The sequence below is a fragment of the Neopelma chrysocephalum genome, unplaced genomic scaffold (assembly GCF_003984885.1).
Source record: "Neopelma chrysocephalum unplaced genomic scaffold, ASM398488v2 Primary Assembly neopelma1_45, whole genome shotgun sequence".
NCBI lineage: Eukaryota > Metazoa > Chordata > Aves > Passeriformes > Pipridae > Neopelma > Neopelma chrysocephalum.
In genome coordinates, this window is record NW_020897704.1 from 10,594,694 (window position 1) to 10,615,235 (window position 20,542).

Here is a 20,542-nt window from a genome sequence, read left to right on the forward strand (position 1 = left end):
AGAAGGTGGCAAAGCAAACTTAGAGCAGCTTGATATGTTTTCATTTCCCATCTTCGAAATTGCTAATCTAATTCTAGACAATGTGTCTTCAAGAGAACTGCTCTGTACAAGTCATTGGTCAGAGTGGGTAATAACATTCTGGAGTTGATGAGCAAGATGACTGCATTGTTTCAGGATACATGCTCTGCTTTGAGGTCTTCCCACAATTCTGAGAAATTGGAAGACTGAAGTACTCTCATGAAGTCTTTTATTTTCTTTAGAGCTCTGTTTCTCTGGGCATTGCATTACTGTGCCACTCTAGTTTGGAAAGTATATGTGCTGGCATAATAATAGTGTTACAGCAAAAGCTTTCTGTAATTATGCCATGCTGAAACTGTAAATAAAAATGCAAACAGTGTGCCAAGTATTGACCGAATTATTATATACATCTCCTGGAAACTGAATGTTAGTTGGCTTAATTGTCTGTAAAAGCATCTTGTTTAAGTAGTATAATATTTTTATGGAAAAATGGCGTGACCTAAAAGTATGCTCCATCATGATTTTCTTTTTCTTATTAGATTGTGGAGGGAATGAAGAAGAATAAATGGAGTATTGAGAATATTGCCTTTGGATCTGGTGGAGCTTTGTTGCAGAAACTAACGAGAGATCTCTTAAACTGTTCCTTCAAATGTAGTTACGTGGTGACCAATGGTCTCGGGGTATGTCTTTGTACAACTTCTACCATTATGCTTTCAATAGAGGCCTCCCCACTTGAAAACCTGTTTGACGTTTCCTGTTACGTTACCACATTGCATTAGGTACATGAGTCCCACAAAGCCCTTTCTGTTTAAAAAAATACTCTTTTCATTTTAGGTAAATGTCTTCAAGGATCCTGTGGCCGATCCCAACAAAAGGTCAAAGAAAGGACGACTGTCATTGCATAGGACGCCTACCGGAGAGTATGTGACACTTGAAGAAGGCAAGGGAGATCTTGAAGAGTATGGACAGGTATGAATTTAAGAAATGTATTACATCATTCTTCATGCAAAAATAGATTGAGAAAAAGCAGGTTATAACTTAAGAATTTATTTCTGTTTGTCTTTTTGTTCAACTCACATCTTATTACCTCAAAAGTGTCCCCAGTGCCAAATTCAGTAACCAGCAGAATGTTAGAATGCCAGTAGAATATTCATGCTTTACAATTAGAGATCTTTATCTTTTGTTTGTCTTTAGAAACAAGAGAACATTGCTGCTGTTTCCCCAAAATTGGTGTCTCAATGTTGCAGAATATATGCTGGCCAAGTAGTTTTGTTTGGGGTACATTGCACAATTTGAGTAGTTGGAGGTGGAAGAGGGACAGATGTAACTAAAATTTGTTTATACTTCCCCATTGAGACTTTTTAAATAGTTCCTTCAGGGGTTAATGCTCCGTACACAGAGTAGTTGCCCAGTTTTCAAACTTTTAGATTTAAACCAGGAATTCAGTTTCCCTGTGACTTCTTAACAATTACAAAATGAAATGCTGTTTCAGTGAAATAAACACAAACTTTAGGCCAATCTCAAGCTTTTGATTTAATATCTCTCGCCTTTTCAGTGTGCAACATTGAAATGTTTAACTGCATGTTGACTCTCTTCCCAAATTAAAAGGACTGAAAATAAGTTGTCAAGTTGCACTTTGGTTTTTAGAAGCTGGAAGTTTCTAGAGTTCTCTGATATACAGAAGCCTGTTTCTGTGCTACTAGGCACACTGTTTTACGTAACAGTAAGGATAAAACTGAGATCCCTGAGAAATTTGAAGATGAAAAAACACTAAGTTATACATGCTGTAGATATTGTGCTCTGGATGCAAAGATCTAAGAAAAAGGAGTTTCAAACTTATATATACACATATGCATGTACATATATTTGTGATAAACATTCAGAGAGAGAGAGACTGGGGCAGGGTGGGAGGGGGAAGGACCTAATGGTGAGAAATCTCTTCAACACAAACCATGAGACTTTGGCTCTGAGATGAGGCAATATATAGTCCCTTCATTTTTGACAGATGAAACCATTCACTAAAATATTTTTGGTCTTGGGGTATTAGAGAGGGTTATTTGTGTGGTACAGGTTCTGGGCCTCCCTGGGAAAACAGGGAAGTGTCCTCTTTTGTGGGGCCTAAAGCTCCAGGTCCTTGCAGTAGGTCACCAAGCACAAGGACTGCTCAGTGTTGCTGTTATGCTGACTTTTTGAGTGCCACACTGTGCTTATTGCCCTCCCAGTGTGCTGCTTTACAAAGTGTATATGAGCAAAGGTTGCTGTGAAGAAAGATTTTTTTTTTTTTTTTTGAAAAAGATTTAATTTAATATAAAATTGTAAAAAATCAGTTTGTATTTGATTGGTTGAGTGTCATCTTTCTTACAAACTACTCTAGCAAGGTATATATAGTGCTTATTTGGCTTTGGCCAGGTGTAGATATCTCAATCAAGGCACTACCCAGCATAAAGCTGCTGTCTGTGCACAGGATGGCCCAAGCCAAGTCCTTTCTTTTGACTAACCATTAGTGAAAAATATCAGAAGCTGTAAAGATTATCTTGATAGTTAAAGTTCTAGTCTTACCAGCCTTGATTTGTGTGCTCACTTTAGAGTTTGTGTAACTTGTGTTTTTGGTCATTTGCCAAATTGCTCTTGCTAAAACAATGGTGTTTCTTGCAGGACCTCCTTCACACTGTATTTAAGAATGGAAAGGTAACAAAGTCATATTCATTTGATGAAGTAAGACAAAATGCCAGGCTGAAGAACAGTGAATTACAAACAGCGTCTCACTAAGTTCCATTCCATGTCTGTGTATGTGTGTGTGTAACAAGTTCGTACTGCATACCTACTGGTTTATTGTACAGATTTGTGTGTTTGTGTTTTATGACATTGTAGCCAAATTATTTGTTGGTTTATGGACATACTGCCCTATCTTTTGCCAGTCTTTAGAAGATGAAATCAGGAAACGGTACTTACATTGTAAAACATATTTAATGCTAAAGTGTGCTTTTTAGGGCCCTTTGCCAGTAGTGATTCAATCTGGTATTGATCTTTTCACAAATGAGACAGAGCTGAGAAACTTTTTTATATATAACAGTATATCACAAAATGGATTTACATAAAATTATCATGATTGCTTTATGTTTATATTTAACTTGTATTTTTGTACAAACAAGATTGTGTAAAATATATTTAAAGTTTCAATAATTAAGTCTTTCCAACTTTTCATGATTTTTATGAGCACAGACTTTCAAGAAAATATTTAGTGGGGGGGAATCCATTGCCTTTTGTCCATTAATCAGCAAATAAAACATGGCCTTAAAGTTTGTTGTGACATTGTTCCATTTGACAACTAAATCAGGACTCGTATCTCCTTAAGATCCCATAGAGTTGCTGACCACACCATTTCTTGTAGTTGTCTGTATTAGTAAATCTGCATTAAACAAAATTACTGTTCTTACTAGAAGGCTTAGGTACTACAGATCTTGCTGGCACAGTAAGGTTTGTAAGTGAAATGCCAAATTTGAAAGGATTCTCTACTGCAACTTAACTTGCCAGGTCTATCCCACTTGGTATATGCACCTCAATATTTTAAGAGTAAAGTTTTTAAGAGATCTCCTCTTCCACTATAGAATATATGTGTAAAATACTGAAATATGGAAGCGGTGTATTTTAAAGTAATTACACTTCTGGGTTTATTTTTCATATGCTGTAAGTGACATGACTTTAAAGCAAAATACTGGACTGGGTAGTGCACTTTTTTACTTTTTTGTATTTTTTTCATTGATTTGCCTTTTGTCAGACTGGATGTTAAATTGTAAAAATGTTTAACTATTTTTGTTAACAACTTTAATAAAAAGTCTATGCTAGCCAAACTCCTACATGAATGGCAGACCTGTTTCCCCTTCTCACTCCATCTCTTTGGGGCGAGGAGGGGCTTTTATTCTGCAGAGGGTAGCTGTAAAACAATATGTTTTAGAGATAGCTTTGAACTGTCTGCACTTGATTGTATTTGCTCTCTGCATATGCTTGATATGAGTATCTGCTGGAAAACAAAACTGTTGAGGATTTTATTTGAGAAGCTATGTAGTAACCTCTGAAATGTTTGATAGTACTGTAGGATGGCTCTCACTAGAAAAGTACCTCCCTTACTTAGAAACAAAAAGCTACAGCAAAAGTAAACAGCTATCAGCCAATGGCTTAATATACTGATGTAATGAATGCTTCTAATTAGTAAACAATGTTACTGAAAAATGTTAGGGGTCCTCTAAAATAATTTAAACCTACAAAATTTTATAAAATGTGCTTTTAGAGGAAGCTTGAAAAGCCATACTTCATTATTCCTATTCTGGCACCAAAAAGGGCCACATCAAAGCATCCATAATATTTCTAGGGTTTGTGGTTAAGATGTTTATGCCCAGTCTCAATAGTTCTTGTTAATAAAAACCTGTTTCTCACTTGTAGTGTATGTAATTATACATTTAAGTGATGTATTGTTTCAAAAATAGTGTTTTAGTAAGACTCTAAATGCTGACCTTTCACACTGAGGAACTGCCTTCCCTTTGCTATTAATATATAGTTTGGTTTTGGCCAGGAAAGATTTTGAATCTGGACCTAGGATCAGTAGCAGGTATTTCACTCTAGGATCAGTAGCAGGTAAATAGTACAGAGCCTATTTCACTCCTCCACACGTGTACTAGGGAATTTTATGATGTATGGTTTAAAAAACAATAAAGTAAATGCTGCTTTCATTCTGTACCAATAAAAATTTTGATAACTATTGACTACCCATAACTGATATTTTTGTACTTGAGAACTGAGGATATACTGTGGAAGCACTGTTTTCTTGTGTACCATGAAATATGTTAATAATTGTTCAGTATTGTCTAAAACTTTCAGCTTATTAGTTGGAAACTCAAAGCAAATTCTCTACTTGTGCATGTCACTTTCAGAATGTTGTAACGTCACTCATTTTATTAAATGTTAATATCTCTAAAAGGGAAAAAAAGAAAAAAAAAAGAAAAACACCTGGTGCTATTCAGACTTGAATACTTGTCTCTGTGTTTGGCAGTTTGACATTCTGGGCATCAAGGAGTTGACAGAAATTACTGCAGTGCTTGAACCATACAATATCCTAATTCTTCCACATGAAAGCAAACAGCATGTTTGTTTGCTTTAAATTACTAGATTTGTAGTCATTGATATATTTTAATTATCCCCATTTCATAATATAATACAGTATTTGTATTTAAAAATAGGAATTGGGAATTTTGTGTTTAATACTCTGATTTGTAACCATATTTAGCATAAGAAATGAATTTTGTAATACTATTTTTTTCTTCAGCTGCATGATTATAAAAAGATGCTTTTTTGGTACTTTGAAAGATCTGAGGAGAGAACAGAAGAATACTTAACTGTTTGGTTTGCCAAAATCAAATCAAAGCTTAAACAGTTCTTTTCTTATAGGTTTTTACATTCCTTCTTGTTTAGGGAAGAATAAATATTCCTCACTTAAATCCTCTGTTAAAGTAAGTTTAATGTACTTGACATCAAATACCAGTATGTAACACACATGGAAATAAAGTTTAGTTCTGGCAGTGAAAATAATAGCCATCTGACTGTGTCTTAAAGTTGTGATGTTGGGCATCAGATGTCATTCCTGTGCTCTTTGTTGCCAAATGCAGACCAGAGCCGAGCTGTGTTGTCACTGCAGCCCTCTGAGGAAAGCTGCTCTGCTGGCTTGCAGGCAGTCTGGGACAAAGCAATTGAATTTACAATCAGCTCAGTTCTAGAGAAGAGAAGGGAAACTGGGCACTGCTTTTTTTTTCTGCCTTTTTTTTTTTTTGGAGTGAGTGCATCTGTGCTTCAACATCTTGTCTGTATGTGCTTAAAAGTGAAGCACTTGTAATTGAATATATAAGGAATTATCCTCTATATTTGGCATAATCCTTTCTCAAATAAAGGAGATTCGTTGTTTAAACTTTACCTCTAAAGTCATTAAAAATGCTTGTTTAAAAGCAATTTAGCCATCAGTGTTGCAGCCTTCAGTTCATTTTAGTATCTGCGAAAAATAACGTCAGCTCTTTGGCAGAGAGAACATCTCATGTCCCTTTGGACAGGATTTTCATAATTAGAAGAAGTCATACTTTTAGCTTCTGCATGACTTCAAATTGCAGCAGGTACCTTACGGACACATCAGTCTGGGTGTATAAGGCACCTCCTGTAATTTATCATCTGTTATTGATCATCATTTGTTGATAGTCCCTTCAGCTCATGCTGTACTATAGAAAGGTGCCCTTGTAGCCTTTTAGCACTTGAATTTAAAGCCTGTTATATTATCTACAGCGAATCTGCCCAAGTGTCAGGCAGGCTCCTTCTCTTCCTTTCCATGCTGGTAAAACCCACCAGCTACAATACTCCAGAGTTTCTCACTCTAGTCGCCCTTTGTGCAAAAGTAATTACCAGTGTGAGCGTGCAGTGGTGGCTCCCAGGTCACTGCAAGGAGTCAGCAGGGAAATTCCAGGCCTCAGACTGTGCAGAAGGCAAGGCACTCACAGGAAGAGATTTATGTCCTCCAATTCCACTCTAAAAACTAAAATAGTGGCTGTGCTGAGTTGCTCAAGGCAGGGACTGTGAGGGTGCGTTTGAACAACGGTAACTACATCTCTACCTGGTAACATTGGGGTTTCTTTGTCCACGAGAGCCCCATCAGGGTCTTGTAGCTGCACATCTTCTCTGTCAAATTTGTAAACACCTGAGTGAAAGGTCATCCTCTTGTCTTAAAACTGGTGGATAGGGGCCTTATGTGGAGAGCTGCATGCCTTCTAAATAACCAGATGATCAGAAATAAGGAAATACTGAGATTAAAGATGCTTTGTGAAGTCAGGCTTACTGAAATCACAGTTGTTAACCATGGATGTTACGTTCTTTTGGGTTTTTTTCCTGTTTTACTAGCACCACAGCTGACCTTGTTGATTTTAAGACACCTTCACAGGTATTTAAAGATATTTGCTTTTAATTCATGGTAAGGGATGAAAAGCACTTAGCACTAGAGCATTTCCAAAAAGTATTTTTCTGTGGCACAGTATTTTGTTGAAAGGTACCCTGATGCCTGCTATAACATAATCCATAGCAATTCAGAGGATATGGGAGGGTAGTCAGCAAGATTCTTCTAAAGTAACGTGTTTTCTTCCATATAATTTCCTTACTAATCTTTGTCTGAGGACTCCTAACTGCTTTTTGAACACAATTTGTAGAACTTTCAATTTAGGGTGGGGTTTCCTGGAATCAGAATGGCAGTCCTCTCCCCTGCTCCTGGCTGGAGTAGAGAAGTCTCTTAAGGATGGCTCTTAAGGAGCCATCATGCCTCCAGCAAGGTTTTTACTTTCCTCTTATAAATATCAGCAGAAGGGCAAGTTTATTGTTTGTTTATCTTCGAGCCAAAGACCCAGTAAATTTGGGTTCTGTAACTCTTTTTTCCCCTAGCAATTTAGTTTATATATAAATCAAATCAAGCTATTTCACAGATTTACTAGATAAATTTGCACAAGCATACTCTAATTTATTAATATATGTAACTATTTACATTTTCTAGTGTTTTGCTGGTTAATATGAGATCTGTAAGATTTGAGGATTTGATTCTTGGTAATTCTTCCAATGCTTGTGCGAGTAAACATATTGTATATAGCCGTGTAATTATAAATTGTTGAAAATTACTTCAGAATTTTTTATCATTACAGTACTTAAAAAATTCAAGTGGGTAGATAAGGGATGTGTGGAAGGATCTGAGGGCTGGACATTTTTACTTCTTTGTCATTAGTTTAGGTTATTAGTGTAGCTATTTAGAGCTTTCACATCAGCTCTTTTATACAAAAGGAGATGAGGAAACTTATTTTATAATGACTGAGTATTCATATCACCAGAATATTAAAAAAGTAATGCACATGTCAGACAAACAAAAGGACTCTAAACCTTGTGTCTTCTAAGGTAAAGGGAAGAACTTCAGTCTCAAACTTCCTTCCCTTTCCTACAACTGGGAGAAGAAAAAGCCTGTTTGCTCAGAGCATTTGGGATGTGCCTTCTTCAGCTTTCTGGCTGTAAAGAACAAGACTGTTGTACTCTTCCCTTTCAAGGAATTTTTCCCTATTCCAAAAGATGCTACCCTGTTTTAAGCATAAGGAATTGTGGTTCGTTTTTGGATGTGTCAGAATGATGACATACCCCAGCAATTTAATAGGATAATCTCTGGGTGAAATGGCTTTGGGTAGAGATACGTCTGTAAGTCTCAGAAAGGTCAGAGCATGACAACTAATCTCCCTCTGGTGGGGGTGCCTCCCTGCCATTTCTGTCTCAGCTGAGCAGGTTCAAGTCTGTCCTATAATCTGCTGTGAAAACATTGAATCTGTACAACCAAAACAGTGTTGCCGAGTCCCTGTGATAACAAAGCAGCGGTCTGTTACTGTGCCCCATTCTAACCTTAATCCATTTTTCCAGGCTTGTAGCTTGTAAAACTTGTTAAACCAAATGCCAATGACAAACTTCATTAAAACTCCTGTTCTTCCCACACACTGTGGGTTTTGCAGTCTCACCTCCAGCACTGCTGCTTGAAGACCATTATTTGTTTTTATTACTACTGTAAATCTCCAGAAGATTAAAAGAAAGATTTCACCTCTTTACAAGGTTTTGCAATCCTTGCACCTTCTGACAAAAGCAAATATATTTTCACACTAAAACCAAATGAGAAGGGTAATTCTTTGCTGCCGTTTGTGTCTTGAGTTGTGACCATGAAAATGTTAGTAGACACATGAGAATCTGGCAACAATAAGAATTTGTTCTCTTGAAAACTGGTATCCTTGTAAAAGCCCTATAAGGAAAGATACACTTAGAACCTTTACAGTAACTGGTGAAACACTGCTGAATACTCAAGCACTTCAGCTTGTTTTCTGCAGGTGCTTCTTGACCGACCAGTGCCACCCAGGTTCCAGCAGGTTGCTCACAGGTCATCCCATCAGACAGAGGCTGCACTGGCATACAAAGTAGCAAGACAAAGTTCAGGAGATAAAGACACAGAGACTACAATGTGGGGTCTGGTGTGTGCTGGGCAAGTCCCACACTACTGGAAATACCCTGTCCCACTGCCATCCTGGACCCCAAAGGAAAAAATGCATTTTTGGTGGGTTTGCTGAGCCTAATTCAGCTCCAGCTCTCCTTATAGCTGTGGAGACTATTCCCATGGCTGTTTTGTTGTAAGAAAGCATGTACGTGATTAATTCCTAGTCTGTCTTTCACAGCTCGTACTGGATTAAGCAAAACCTGGGAAGAGTTTCAGTAGTTTCTTCCCTGTTACAATGGAGTGCTGCCCAAAAAGACAAGAACACATATGGTTATTGAATATGTGGTGTGCTGTAAACCAGCATGAGAGGAGTGACTTTGCGGGTTTTGGTGTGATTGTAAATAATAATTCCTTCCCAAATCAATTGATTAGGCACAAGTGCTGTCACTGGGATGGTTGTTAAAACACCTCAGCAAAGACAAGGCTATCGAGCTGCGTGTCAGCTAAGGCTGCCTCTGGTTCTTTTCCAACTGACTTTTTTTATCCACTACTCTCTTAAAACACATGGAATTTGGGAAGTACCACTACCATCAAGCAGCCATGTGTAATTCTCCTACAATGGAGTAAAGCTCTGTGTTACAGTCTCTGTTCTTGACTAACCTTTGAATTGCCTGTGTTTGGTTTTGTTTGGTTGGTTTTAGTGCTATTGAGCTTTGTACTGACATTGTTATGAAACTATTTTTTATAACCCCAGGATTTTCAATTTAAGAGGTAGTAGATGAATCATAACGTGTCACTTCATGCAAGGTTAGGATTATTTTCTCCTATACACATCAGTTTATGCTGAATTTAATCTACTGCTTTAATTAGCAGTCACTGTGTTTCATAAGGTCCTTTTGCAATTCTTCACAATCAGCTCCCACCTTTATTACCCTGCGTAACTCAGCACCTCCAGCAAGCTGTCACCTACTTGCCCATCCTTCTCTATGTTGTTTAATAACATGTTAAGCAGCATGAGCTCCAGCACAGATCACTGAGTTTCACACTCTCTGAGAAAGCTGAGTAATTTTCCTACTATTTTCTATCCTTTGATCAAAGTGGTATCCTTGTAAGGACCTCCCCTCATGTCTCAAAACTTCTTAGCTTCCTTCAACACTTGATTAGAAACCTTGTTGAATGCCTTTTTGAAATTAAAATAGGTTGTATTAGAAGTGGCTCCCTTATCCACACACCTGTTGATTCTTTCAAAGGACTTCCAAAAAGTAACTTTCTCTTGTACTTATATCAATCAGAATCTTCCTCAGGAGCTTAAATTCATTCTTTCCACTGTAATTTCTCCCTTGGTCTTACTGTGCTTTTGTCCACAAGATCAAAGGTCTTTTGAAAATTTGGAAAATCTGACTGCAGGCAACTCAGGGAACTTGTGAAATGGATTTGTTTTCTCATGCTGTCTTTGTCATCTTGCAGTACAGTGCTCAGTGGTGAATGGCATGATGCTGACAAGATTCTACAGTGGAGTACCTTGGGATAAGAAAACCAGTGAGCCATTAGGACAAATCTGTTCTTCAGGTTTGAATTAAAGAGGAACATTTACCAAGTGACAGATCACCTTGTGGGAGGCTTGTCACCTGGTGATGCTTCTCAGGGACTTGCATGAACAGGAAATTTGGACATAATAAAAGAGGCAACCCCAGCAGGCACTGTGGACTAGAGGCAGAGATAACCTAGTTTGCACAGTGCTCATCCTTGGGCTCCTAAAAAATTCTTCTATTCAGCAAGGGATTCTGGACTAAACCTGACTCCAGAATACTTCTGAGTAAAGAGCCATTTGTTTTAAAACCCCATGCAAGGCTCTATAGATGTCTCATGTCTTAAAAAGATGATTGTTATAAACCTGGTCACCTCTGTACTTGAAACAAGGGTATTTTGAAACCAGGAGTTTCAGTACAGATGCCTCTGTCATGTTTGCCGGGCATCAAGTGAGCACTGGCCATTGGTATTTTACATAAACTGACTGTGCAGGGATCACATGCAAATATGTACATATATATATACAGTTTGCAAACAGGAAATGTTCATTAATACTAAGGACATTCTAATAGTGATTGTTCATGCACTATGATCTTTCTTGAACTCTGTGTACAGGGATCCTTGCTCTGTTTCTTCCTGATAACTTCATTTTATACATGAAAGGGTTGTGTAAGCAGGCTTTTCAGCTACTGCCTGACTGGCAACTTATGCTGAAATGATCATCTATGATTACTCCTCAATCTGTCTCTGGATTACTGCTTGCCAAGAGACTCTAAGTGTCTGTGTGTGGTGTTGTGTAAGTAGGTATTTAGCTACCTGCCAGTGGATGTCATGGGAGTGTGATCAGGCAAGTCAGGTTTGCATAACAATAAACTGTCTTTGTCCCTCTCTATTACTTCTCAATTTAAATGTCTTCCACAGACTTTATCAACAGAAATTTTATGTCATTGTCTAGATCACCAATGAACAAACTAATTGTGGCAACAAGACCTCAGTCCTTTGGCCCCACTGCTAATACAGTCCTGCTCATTGGTGAATCCCAGTGATCAATATTTTGAGATCAATGAAAGAACTAATTTTTAATCCACATAGTTAATTACCTGAAAATTACATATTGCTTAAGTTTTTAAAACCAAACACAGTGTTGCCCTAATGTCTTGGAGGAATTAACATTGTATTATGATGGTTTTCTTTATTCAGCAGACCTGGAAAAGTAAAATAATGAAAGAAAAAGACAACAGCCCTATTTCATTCCCTTTGTTACTACCAGCCAGCAAACTGCTCTGGAATGGAAGGTTAATGACAATCCCCTTCTCCACTTGGGATCTCCTTCTCCCTTTAGCTTTGAGCAGGACCTGCTGCTGGGCAAATCTTGGTTTCTCCTGCAATTCCTAATGATGAAAAGAAATGTCATTAGATAAGGAATTTATTGGGAATATTTGGCTGGAGAAAACACAGCCCCAGAGGAGAAGGGGGATATGTGCATTAGCTAGGTAAAGTCACAGAAGAAGTGGGGACCATCACCCTGGGGACTGTCCTGCCTGGCACAGCCCAGACCTGGCAGTTCATCCATCCCTGCTCCAGCACCACTTAAAGTTTCTGAAATGAACATAAATGTAGTGTTCCCCCATGTTTAGGGGGAACAGTTCACAAAACAGGGAACAATGATGAGGAGGTAGGAAAAGACAATAAAGGAACAACATTTTTAAGGGAGAGCACACCTTCTTAAAATACACGTCCAGCGCAAGCCTGTAATACGGTTCTCCAGTGAGAAGGACAGCTAGTCCCCAGCCCCTGTTCTGCCAGTGGTAGTCATACACACAGGAAGGTCCAGGCGGTTTTCTGTCAGCACTGATTTTCTGAAGACAATACACACGTGATCACAGAAGAATGAGTCTGAGGTCTGCTTGCCTTTCAAGGAAAGCCATCAATGCCATTATCCAAGCTTAAGAATTTTGTTTGAAGGGGATGCAGGGTTCTGGGGTGTTGGGATTCTGCGGGCGCAGGGTTGGGATAGCCACTGTCAGTAATAGGACCACCAGCAGGCAAGGGACTGTGCTGCCTCTGACCCATGCTGGGCTTTCCTACAGAACAGGTCTGCACAAGAGTCTGGAGAAGAAAGTCACAGCCTCTCCCAAGCCTGCAGGTGCCAGCCAGGTAACTGCAGAGAGAGCAGGTCTGTGAAGGGAGAAGCTTGAAGACTGAACTGCTTCAGCCAGGACCTGACAACCCACAATGGCTCAACAAACCTCTCTGGGAGAGGAACCTGTGCATGTTTAGAGCAGCTCAAATGTGAATGTGTGTTATATTTTGGGATTACCTATAGTGCATCAGAGATAATGCACCATAATACACTTCCCAGAGCCTGCCCTGGTTGCCTCCCTGGGTTTCTCCAGCCCTGCTTTCTTGCTCAGAGACAGGAGAGTTCATTTTCTGCAGAAGGGCTCACACACTCACTGCAGCCCCCACATGCAGTTCCCTACGGCCTGTGAGATCCCCGTGGGGTAACACAGGGCTCTGCCTGGGGTGGTGTCCACCTGTACAGGACAGCCACTGAGATGCAGCACGATCTCCTTCCTCCTCCTCTACTCTCTGGTGGAGCTGCCACAATGTTCTCACAGCCTCTAGGGCCAGTGGTCCTGGGCAGCAGCTTTCAGATCTGGGGCCAGAGAGACCACTGTGGTGTCAGTGTCTCCAGACTAAACATATGGCTGATGGCAGGCTGAAATTTAAACTGCTGAGTTAGAACCCAGGTCTGGATCAGAGAAGATTAATGCAAAGAAGGTGGGGAATAACAGAGGTCAGCAAACCAACCAAGGGTGAAGAGCAAACTCTCTTCAAATTCCCAGCATACACCATGGAAAAAAGAAAAGGCTGTGAAGTTCATTTTCCTCTTCCACATTGCTCCCATTCAGTTAGGCGGGAGCAGGGATGGGCAATCACCGCTGGGAGTGCAAGGAGCTTCCCAGCAGGCCAAACTGACCATGAGAGATTCGTTTATGTTTCAGAACTGAGTCCCAGATCAGCATAGCTGCAAGCTGGGAAGAGCAAAGTTGTACAGACCAAGGGAGTCTGTAGGCATCCAGCTTCTCTGAGGATGCCAGATCCCTCTGTCTGCATCTAAGAAAAGCCAAAGGGACAAATACTGCTGTGTACATCCTCTTAAGCTTTCCTGTATAGCTTTCCCTGGTAATCTTTCAGCTTCTAAAATTTTGGCTGTAACTTACTAAAAAACACTTCAACTTTACTATCACACCTGTCCAAGTGGAGGTGGGAGGGGGAGGAAATGAACTGGAGCCAGCAGAGCACACTTTGAGCATGGTACTCCCCTGGAGATGCCAAGCTGCAGCCAGCAGCATGGCCAGGCTGTCCTGGGCCCTGCAGCAAATCCTCTCCATCAGCAGTTGCTGCCCAAATACTGCTCTCAGGAGGGGCCTCTGTCCCTGCAGCCCAGCAGCCCCTGGAGCAACTCCACCCACAGATCCAGGTAAGTCCAAAAGGTGAGTGAGCAGCCTAAGGCCAAAACTACATCAGGTCTTCAGGCAGGGTCAGGCTTCTGGTCAAAACTACTGCACGTGCCTTGTGTCTGTGTAGGGTTTATTTCCCTTTGGGACACATGTATTGTCTCTGGACAAGGCATGAGGTTTTTCTCTCCTGTAGGTGCAGACTCCAACAAGATAGGGCACCCCTGGGTAATGGGCAGATGTGGCAGAGACCGTGGCCCATGGGAGGTGCGCTGTGCTCCTGCCTTGTTCACTGGCACTTCCTTCTGAATAAGATCCTCTCCAGCGGGCTCAGTGTGAGCTTGGTGCTGGTCAGGAAAGGGCAGCAGGCAATACCAGAAAGGAAAAATTATTTTGAAACTGGAAGAATCCAGGGTTCTCTGATGTCTTTCTCTGCTGGGTGAATAACACACCATGCAGCCACAGTGTTTGTAAGTAGACTCTTCTCTATATTTTTAGCAACTGATCTATGAGATCATTTTACTATTTTCAGTTGTTTGTGACTTGGGACTTTTTTGCTGGGAACATTCTGAGTGGGAAGGAGCATATACTCTGAGGTTCCAGTGAGGGTCTGAGCGGACCCTACGTACCCAGTAAATGATACTCATTTTCTGAGCAGCTCATCTCCCCAGAGCATCATCAGTCCAGGGCATCTCCAGTATTTTGGGAAATGCCCTCTGGTGTTCTTCCAAGATACAGGAGAATAGGCACGTACCCCAGAAAAGTCCAGACACTCTCCATTAAACTGACCAGTCACTTTCATAAGTAGGCAGTTGGTCTGTAAGCCTGGATGGCATCTCCCATGCCCCATTCACAAGCAAACAGCGTCTTGCTTAAAGCAGGAAATACAATTCTCAGTGGTTTCAGTGCAAAGGGTCTCACAGAACATGACACATATATTCGGTATGTCCTACACTCTTTCCAGTGTTCACACAGTGCTGGCTACCATTAGCTGCCCCTGCCCACAAAAGGGGTAGCTTGATCATCTCTTGCTTGCCCCTCCCCTGCCTGCCCTATGGCATTAGTGCCTTATAGCATCTCTTGTCTCGAAGTACAAAGAGACCCTGACCCTGAGTGCTGCTGTTCATTCATAAACGAATAAGGATGCAATAATTAATTGACTGAGAGATAAGCCACTGCTATAATTGTGCATCAAGCCTGCAGGATTCCCCCAACGCCGCCCATGCTGTGCTATAACTGTGGATTCCTTCATCTATGCCAGAACTTTAACATGCATTAAAGAGAGACAGCCTCTTGCCACCAGGGCAAGGCTCAGAAGAGAGGGGTTACTGGGGCTGCCTGTAAGTGGTGTGGCCCCAGCAGCGCAGGAGTTGAAATGCAGGGCTGTGGGCCACAGCTTGACACACTCCTGCCTGGCACCTTAGGCACAGCCTTAGCCCCTTCACCTTACACATTTGTTTCACATTGTAGATGCGATTTTTTGGTGGCAGCATCCTCCTGGTGTTGCATCCCACCAGCCCAAGTCCTCTGCACCATCCCTTTTCTCCCCAGGAGGAAACATGTGGACATGCACCAGCCACTCCCAGCCTCTCTGACGGGATAAATGATCTCCCACAGCAAAGGACATTATAACAAGAAGCTTATCCTCCTTCCCCAGCAAACCTGCACCACATCAACAACTCTCCAACAGTCCCTGCAGCAATTGCCAGCTGGGTGCCAGCAGCACTGCTGTCCTCTCTGCTCTGTGTCCCCCAGAGCCAGGCCAGTGGCTCACAGCCAGACACGTGGCTCACACCCCAGTCCTGCTGACCTTTAAGACCTTGGCAGGGCAGTCGGCTTTCCAGCCAGGATGAAATTCTGGCTCTGGAAAACCGAGGGTAAATTTGGGGGCACAGGTTCTTGATTTTTTCTGAGCAGACCCCCAAGTTCGAGGTAATTTTTAGATTTTTGCATGTTTGAGAGCTTTGGCAGGTCTTCCACGAGTGAGGCCCAGCCACTGACCCAAAAAACCATGGGAGCACAGGACACTGGAGCCCCTCACAGCCTGACAGTCATGGCTGGCATCTGCAAGCCAGTGAGAAACAGATGTCTCAGCCTTGGGACTTTAGCGTTTCCACGGCTCCAGGTTCACCAGCTCAGCCACAGAAGTTTTAAGCTACTTTATTACATTCTCTATAGCGCTAATAGAAGTATGAAATGGCAATTTTAGTACCAAAAGGAGACTGTTTATCTATTTTTATTTCCTTTAGAGTTAGAAGAGGAGAGTGAAAAAAAAAACAAACTTGTTTTCTCCAAGAAAACAAACTGACCTTTGAGTGTTATGAAAGCCTTTATACAATAATTTGGGCAAAGAGAACTGGAATTTCTTCTGTGAAGCATTTTTTTCCTTAAAAAATGCCAGTTTGCTGAGACCAGAACAGTTTGCAGAAAGGCTTAGTTTCAGTGAATCTGCCCATTTGATAGATGGTTAGAAAATTTTTGAACTGCTGAAATGCTATATTTGTCAGCACAACTCTTCAAATAGGAAGTTTATTTACAATTGGAGTTTAAAAAATAGAATTAAAATTTAAAAAGCAGAAAAAAATAAAACTAAAATTTAAATAAAAATGAAATATTTTTGCATTGTTTAAAACCAAAATGTTTAAACTGACCTAATCCAAAACACATTGTGATCATCAGTTCACAACAGCTTTGAAATTTGGATTTCTGGGGAGTGGAAAGTTCACCCCACCCTGGGAGGAGCCTGGTAAACTGCTCGGGCAAGAAAGCTTCAGGCAGGTGGGGACTGGGGTGGGGGTTGAAGTTCATGCTTGTGCTCCTGAGAAAACTGCCAACCTTGTGCAATGGCATCACTTTCTTTACAAGTATCTCCTCTGAAATGGGCTCAAATAACTCCCTGACCTGTGCCTGTGACCATGGACAGTCAAAATCTGAGCTCTGCATATGGACAGGCTGGAATGCAACTGTTACCTCCTCTAAAGAGCTGCGCGCAAAATAAATATATTTAGGACTCTGATGCAAAAATAATGTTAGTCTGAAATCAAGAAACCCCATGATTGTTTTCTCCCAGCAACTGGGAGGTGGGACACAGCCACTGCCTGGTTCCCTGAGCCTGCACAAGGCATGGGGTGGGATGGGACAATGTTGGGCTGCCCTTATTTATGCTTTTTTTACTCATCTGCCCCTATTTGCTGGGTTTGGTTTCAGTATTCAGAACAGCACATTTTCAAAGCAACAGGTTTCTGACAACATTTCTGACTCTCTCCCTCTTCACTAAAGGCAGTGCAAGACCTCTAATGAAAAGAAAAACAAACATTTAACTAAAGGCACATGTTGGTCTTGCTAACCAACATTAACTAACCTTAGAGGGCTTATTGCTGTTTTGGTGTTGCTTTTTACAAAAAAAACAAGTATTCTGGCTGGAACTACTGTAAGGCATATTTAGAGCAAGATAAAGATCCAGCCAAGATCCTAACCTCTGTTGAAGGCATTATTGTCCAGGAAACATATTGGGAATAACTGGTGGGTGTGGAAAGCCAAAGGAAATAATTAAAAATGGGTGTGTGAACTGGGTTTTTTTCCCAGGTTTGTTGGTTGGTTTTTTTGCCCCTGCCTTTTGCACCAGAGAAAGCACAAAAAACCAATTACATTCATTCTAATTTTGGAAAAAGTGGAGGTTTTAAGGAGAAAACAAAAAGGAAGATTTTATCCTACAATACCTCTCCAAAGCCTGCACTGGCAAGATGCTAATGCACTTCCTTTCTGGGTGGAGTGATGCTGTCCCTGACCCTGCCCCGTGGAACACCAAAAAGCACCCAACTACGACTCATCATAGATATCTTTTATTGTGGCTTATGGCCAAAAAGGCAACAATAATACTTTTATTTGCACAGCATGTTTCACAATCCACTGGGGTTGCAACCAAGTGGGTTGTGTGCAGCTGTGCCATTCTCAATCAACTTCCTAAGTACAAAATTAATGTGCTGGTTTGTGGTTGTTACAGAAGACACCAAGTGGCCTGTTTTTTCTCCTCCTTGCTTGATAATGCATCCTGCTGTGAGTCCCCCTGAGAGCTGCTGCTGTTGACTTTTATCCTCCCAGGGCTGAAACAACATTTTAATACCAAACAGTGCATAGTCAGTGCAAACCTGCCCTTGCTCTGGTCCCCAGCTGGAACAAGAGATGTATTTGTTTGAAACCCAAAAGGACAAACCATTCTTTCTCTTGGTTGATCATCTCCAAACTCTTTGCCTGGCAGCTTGGAGTGAGGCTCCTTCATCTGGAATCAATGTCTGCTCTTCTCCTAACCGCTAAGCCTAACATTTTCCTGAATAGCCAGGAATAGACTGACATTGTGGAGTTTTTAAGTTCACAGAGCTATGTGTTATTAATAATAGTCAAGAATCAAAAGTATTATGATTAAACACTTCTAATAAATATAATTGAGAGAGACACAAGTCTGAAGGCATTTTTACATCTGAAACAGGTTATTTCAAGCGTCATAAAAATTCACTGCTATAAAAACTATAAGTGCCTGGACCTTTTGGAGCAAATCCAGTCCAAGCCCAAAGAGCATCAACCAGGAATGTCTTTAATAAACATTTAATCAGTCAATCATTCCTAACTCTCTTCTAGCAGGTATTTTACCTGGTAATTAGTTTATCTATGCGCTGAGCTCACACTGTAGCCCAGTGTACTCTTCCTTCTGGGTAATACCACTGGTGGGTGTTCATTGATGGATTTCATAGTCCCTGGTACAGCTGTGCTGACTCCACACCCAGAGGCTGGATCAGAGAGACATCCAGCACCACAGTGCTCAAACAGCCAGACCAGGTGGGTGCCCATACCTGCACCCAGGGCTTGAGGTGTGGCTGGGCATCCAATGTCCCTCACAGCAGGCAAAGAGGGATGTGTTCTCCCACCAAGACTTGGGATAATGCAGCAGCTTCCCTAGTCACCTGGGATTTTGTTGGCAATGAGGAATCTCTTGTCTCCCTGCTGTTGCTGCCACTGTGCATGGGAATCACAGAGGCAGGATTGAGCTGGACTTACTGGGCAGGCTGAAGGCTTGTCCTTATCCTCCAGGAGCCATAAACCTCCCAAGGCAGCCAGTGGGGTGGTGAGAGGGCTGAAATCCAGACAATAGGCACTCCAGCTTGGGGCATGTTCTCCCCTCACCCTGGGAGATGAGCCTGACCACAGCTCTGCAAACATCATCTGGCTCCTGCGGTGTCCGGAGCAGTTTATATCCAGGCCATCCTATAGCCCTGGTTCAAATACTGATAGTTATGAAACGGTATTTTGTTTTACTTGGTTTTGGTTTCTATGAAAACATGCTAAGAAAGTTTATTTCAGCAACTGAACTGTGGGAATCCATTAGATAACTATCCCTGCCCAGTTTTCTGAACTCCTCTGTTGTCAGATGGAACTGGTTTCTTTTGAGGACTATCTTTATTTTGATTATTTATTTAGAATATTTATTTTGACAATCAAACTAGTATAAAAATGCTGCCTTGAATCCAGACCTAGCCTAGCTGCTTTGGGGCTGAGCTGCTTTAGGTTTCAGAGACTGGAAACCAGTGCTGGGCTTGCAGAGGGTGCTCAGCTGCAGCCCTGTGGCTTGATGTATCACACCTAGCTTTGCCTCTTGAGGATTGTGCTGACAGGGTAGGGTCTGTGCCCTTTCCCTGCCTGCTTGCTTTTTAGGGCATTTGATCTCAATAGTCTATGAGGTCTTCTAGAGGGAAATGCTTTGTAACTTCTACTAATCATAAAATAAATCAGGTAGAAATACATGTAGGGACCCTCTAGTTAGGATCTAGAACTGCACCTTGCCAATGGACAGAGCTGACATCTCCTGGAGTGAAAGACTTTGTCCTCCTCAAAGGACAACAAAATACGAGGATTCCCCACCACTGTGGACAGACAGACAAATATGTCTGTTCTGCATCTCTTCGAAGATGCAAAGCCATCATGCTCAGCGGTGGGCTCACTCTCAGGCTGGCATTGATTTATGGAGGCTGGGACCTGCTGGAGTATCCCACGTGCACAACAGTGCACACCAGTATTTTGACATGAGGGTGACATCCGAATGCCTTCACAGCTGGGTCAAGCAGTGCGTTGGAGCGAGGTTGCTGATCAAACTTGGTAGGATGTGATGGAATTGTGAACTGTGGGAGAAGCCAATATCAATAAATATCAGCATTTTCAGCACCAGTCTCAGTTACGTGAAGGGCCATCTCATTCTGTGAGCACTTCCCTCACATTCTGTTATTGTCCAAGCAAGTCTCTTGGCTGCTTCCTCGCTCCTGTGCTGGAGCACTTGTGGGAGGGAGGGTAGGGGATGGTATCTCCCTTCCTCTGCATTTGGCAGGCACACTGCCATCACCATCCCTCCCATGGGGTTCCCTGCAGAGCATGTGGCAGCACAAATGACTGCACAGCAAGTGCACAAGACAACCTTGTGTCGTGCATGTCACCATGTCATTTGTCACCACTGCTG

General features: G+C 41.5%; 1 protein-coding gene across 2 annotated transcripts in view; it reads left to right on the forward strand.

Moving 5' to 3' along the window:
- NAMPT (nicotinamide phosphoribosyltransferase) overlaps positions 1-5,592 on the forward strand; it is a 29,692-nt gene extending 24,100 nt beyond the window's left edge. For both annotated transcript variants that reach the window (XM_027679339.1, XM_027679341.1), the window contains 3 exons: positions 558-698; positions 853-987; positions 2,674-5,592. In XM_027679339.1, the coding sequence (XP_027535140.1) occupies positions 558-698; positions 853-987; positions 2,674-2,787 (390 nt within the window). In that variant the 3' untranslated portion in view covers positions 2,788-5,592. The remainder of the gene's footprint in view (positions 1-557; positions 699-852; positions 988-2,673) is intronic.
- The last annotated feature ends 14,950 nt before the right edge of the window (positions 5,593-20,542 follow it).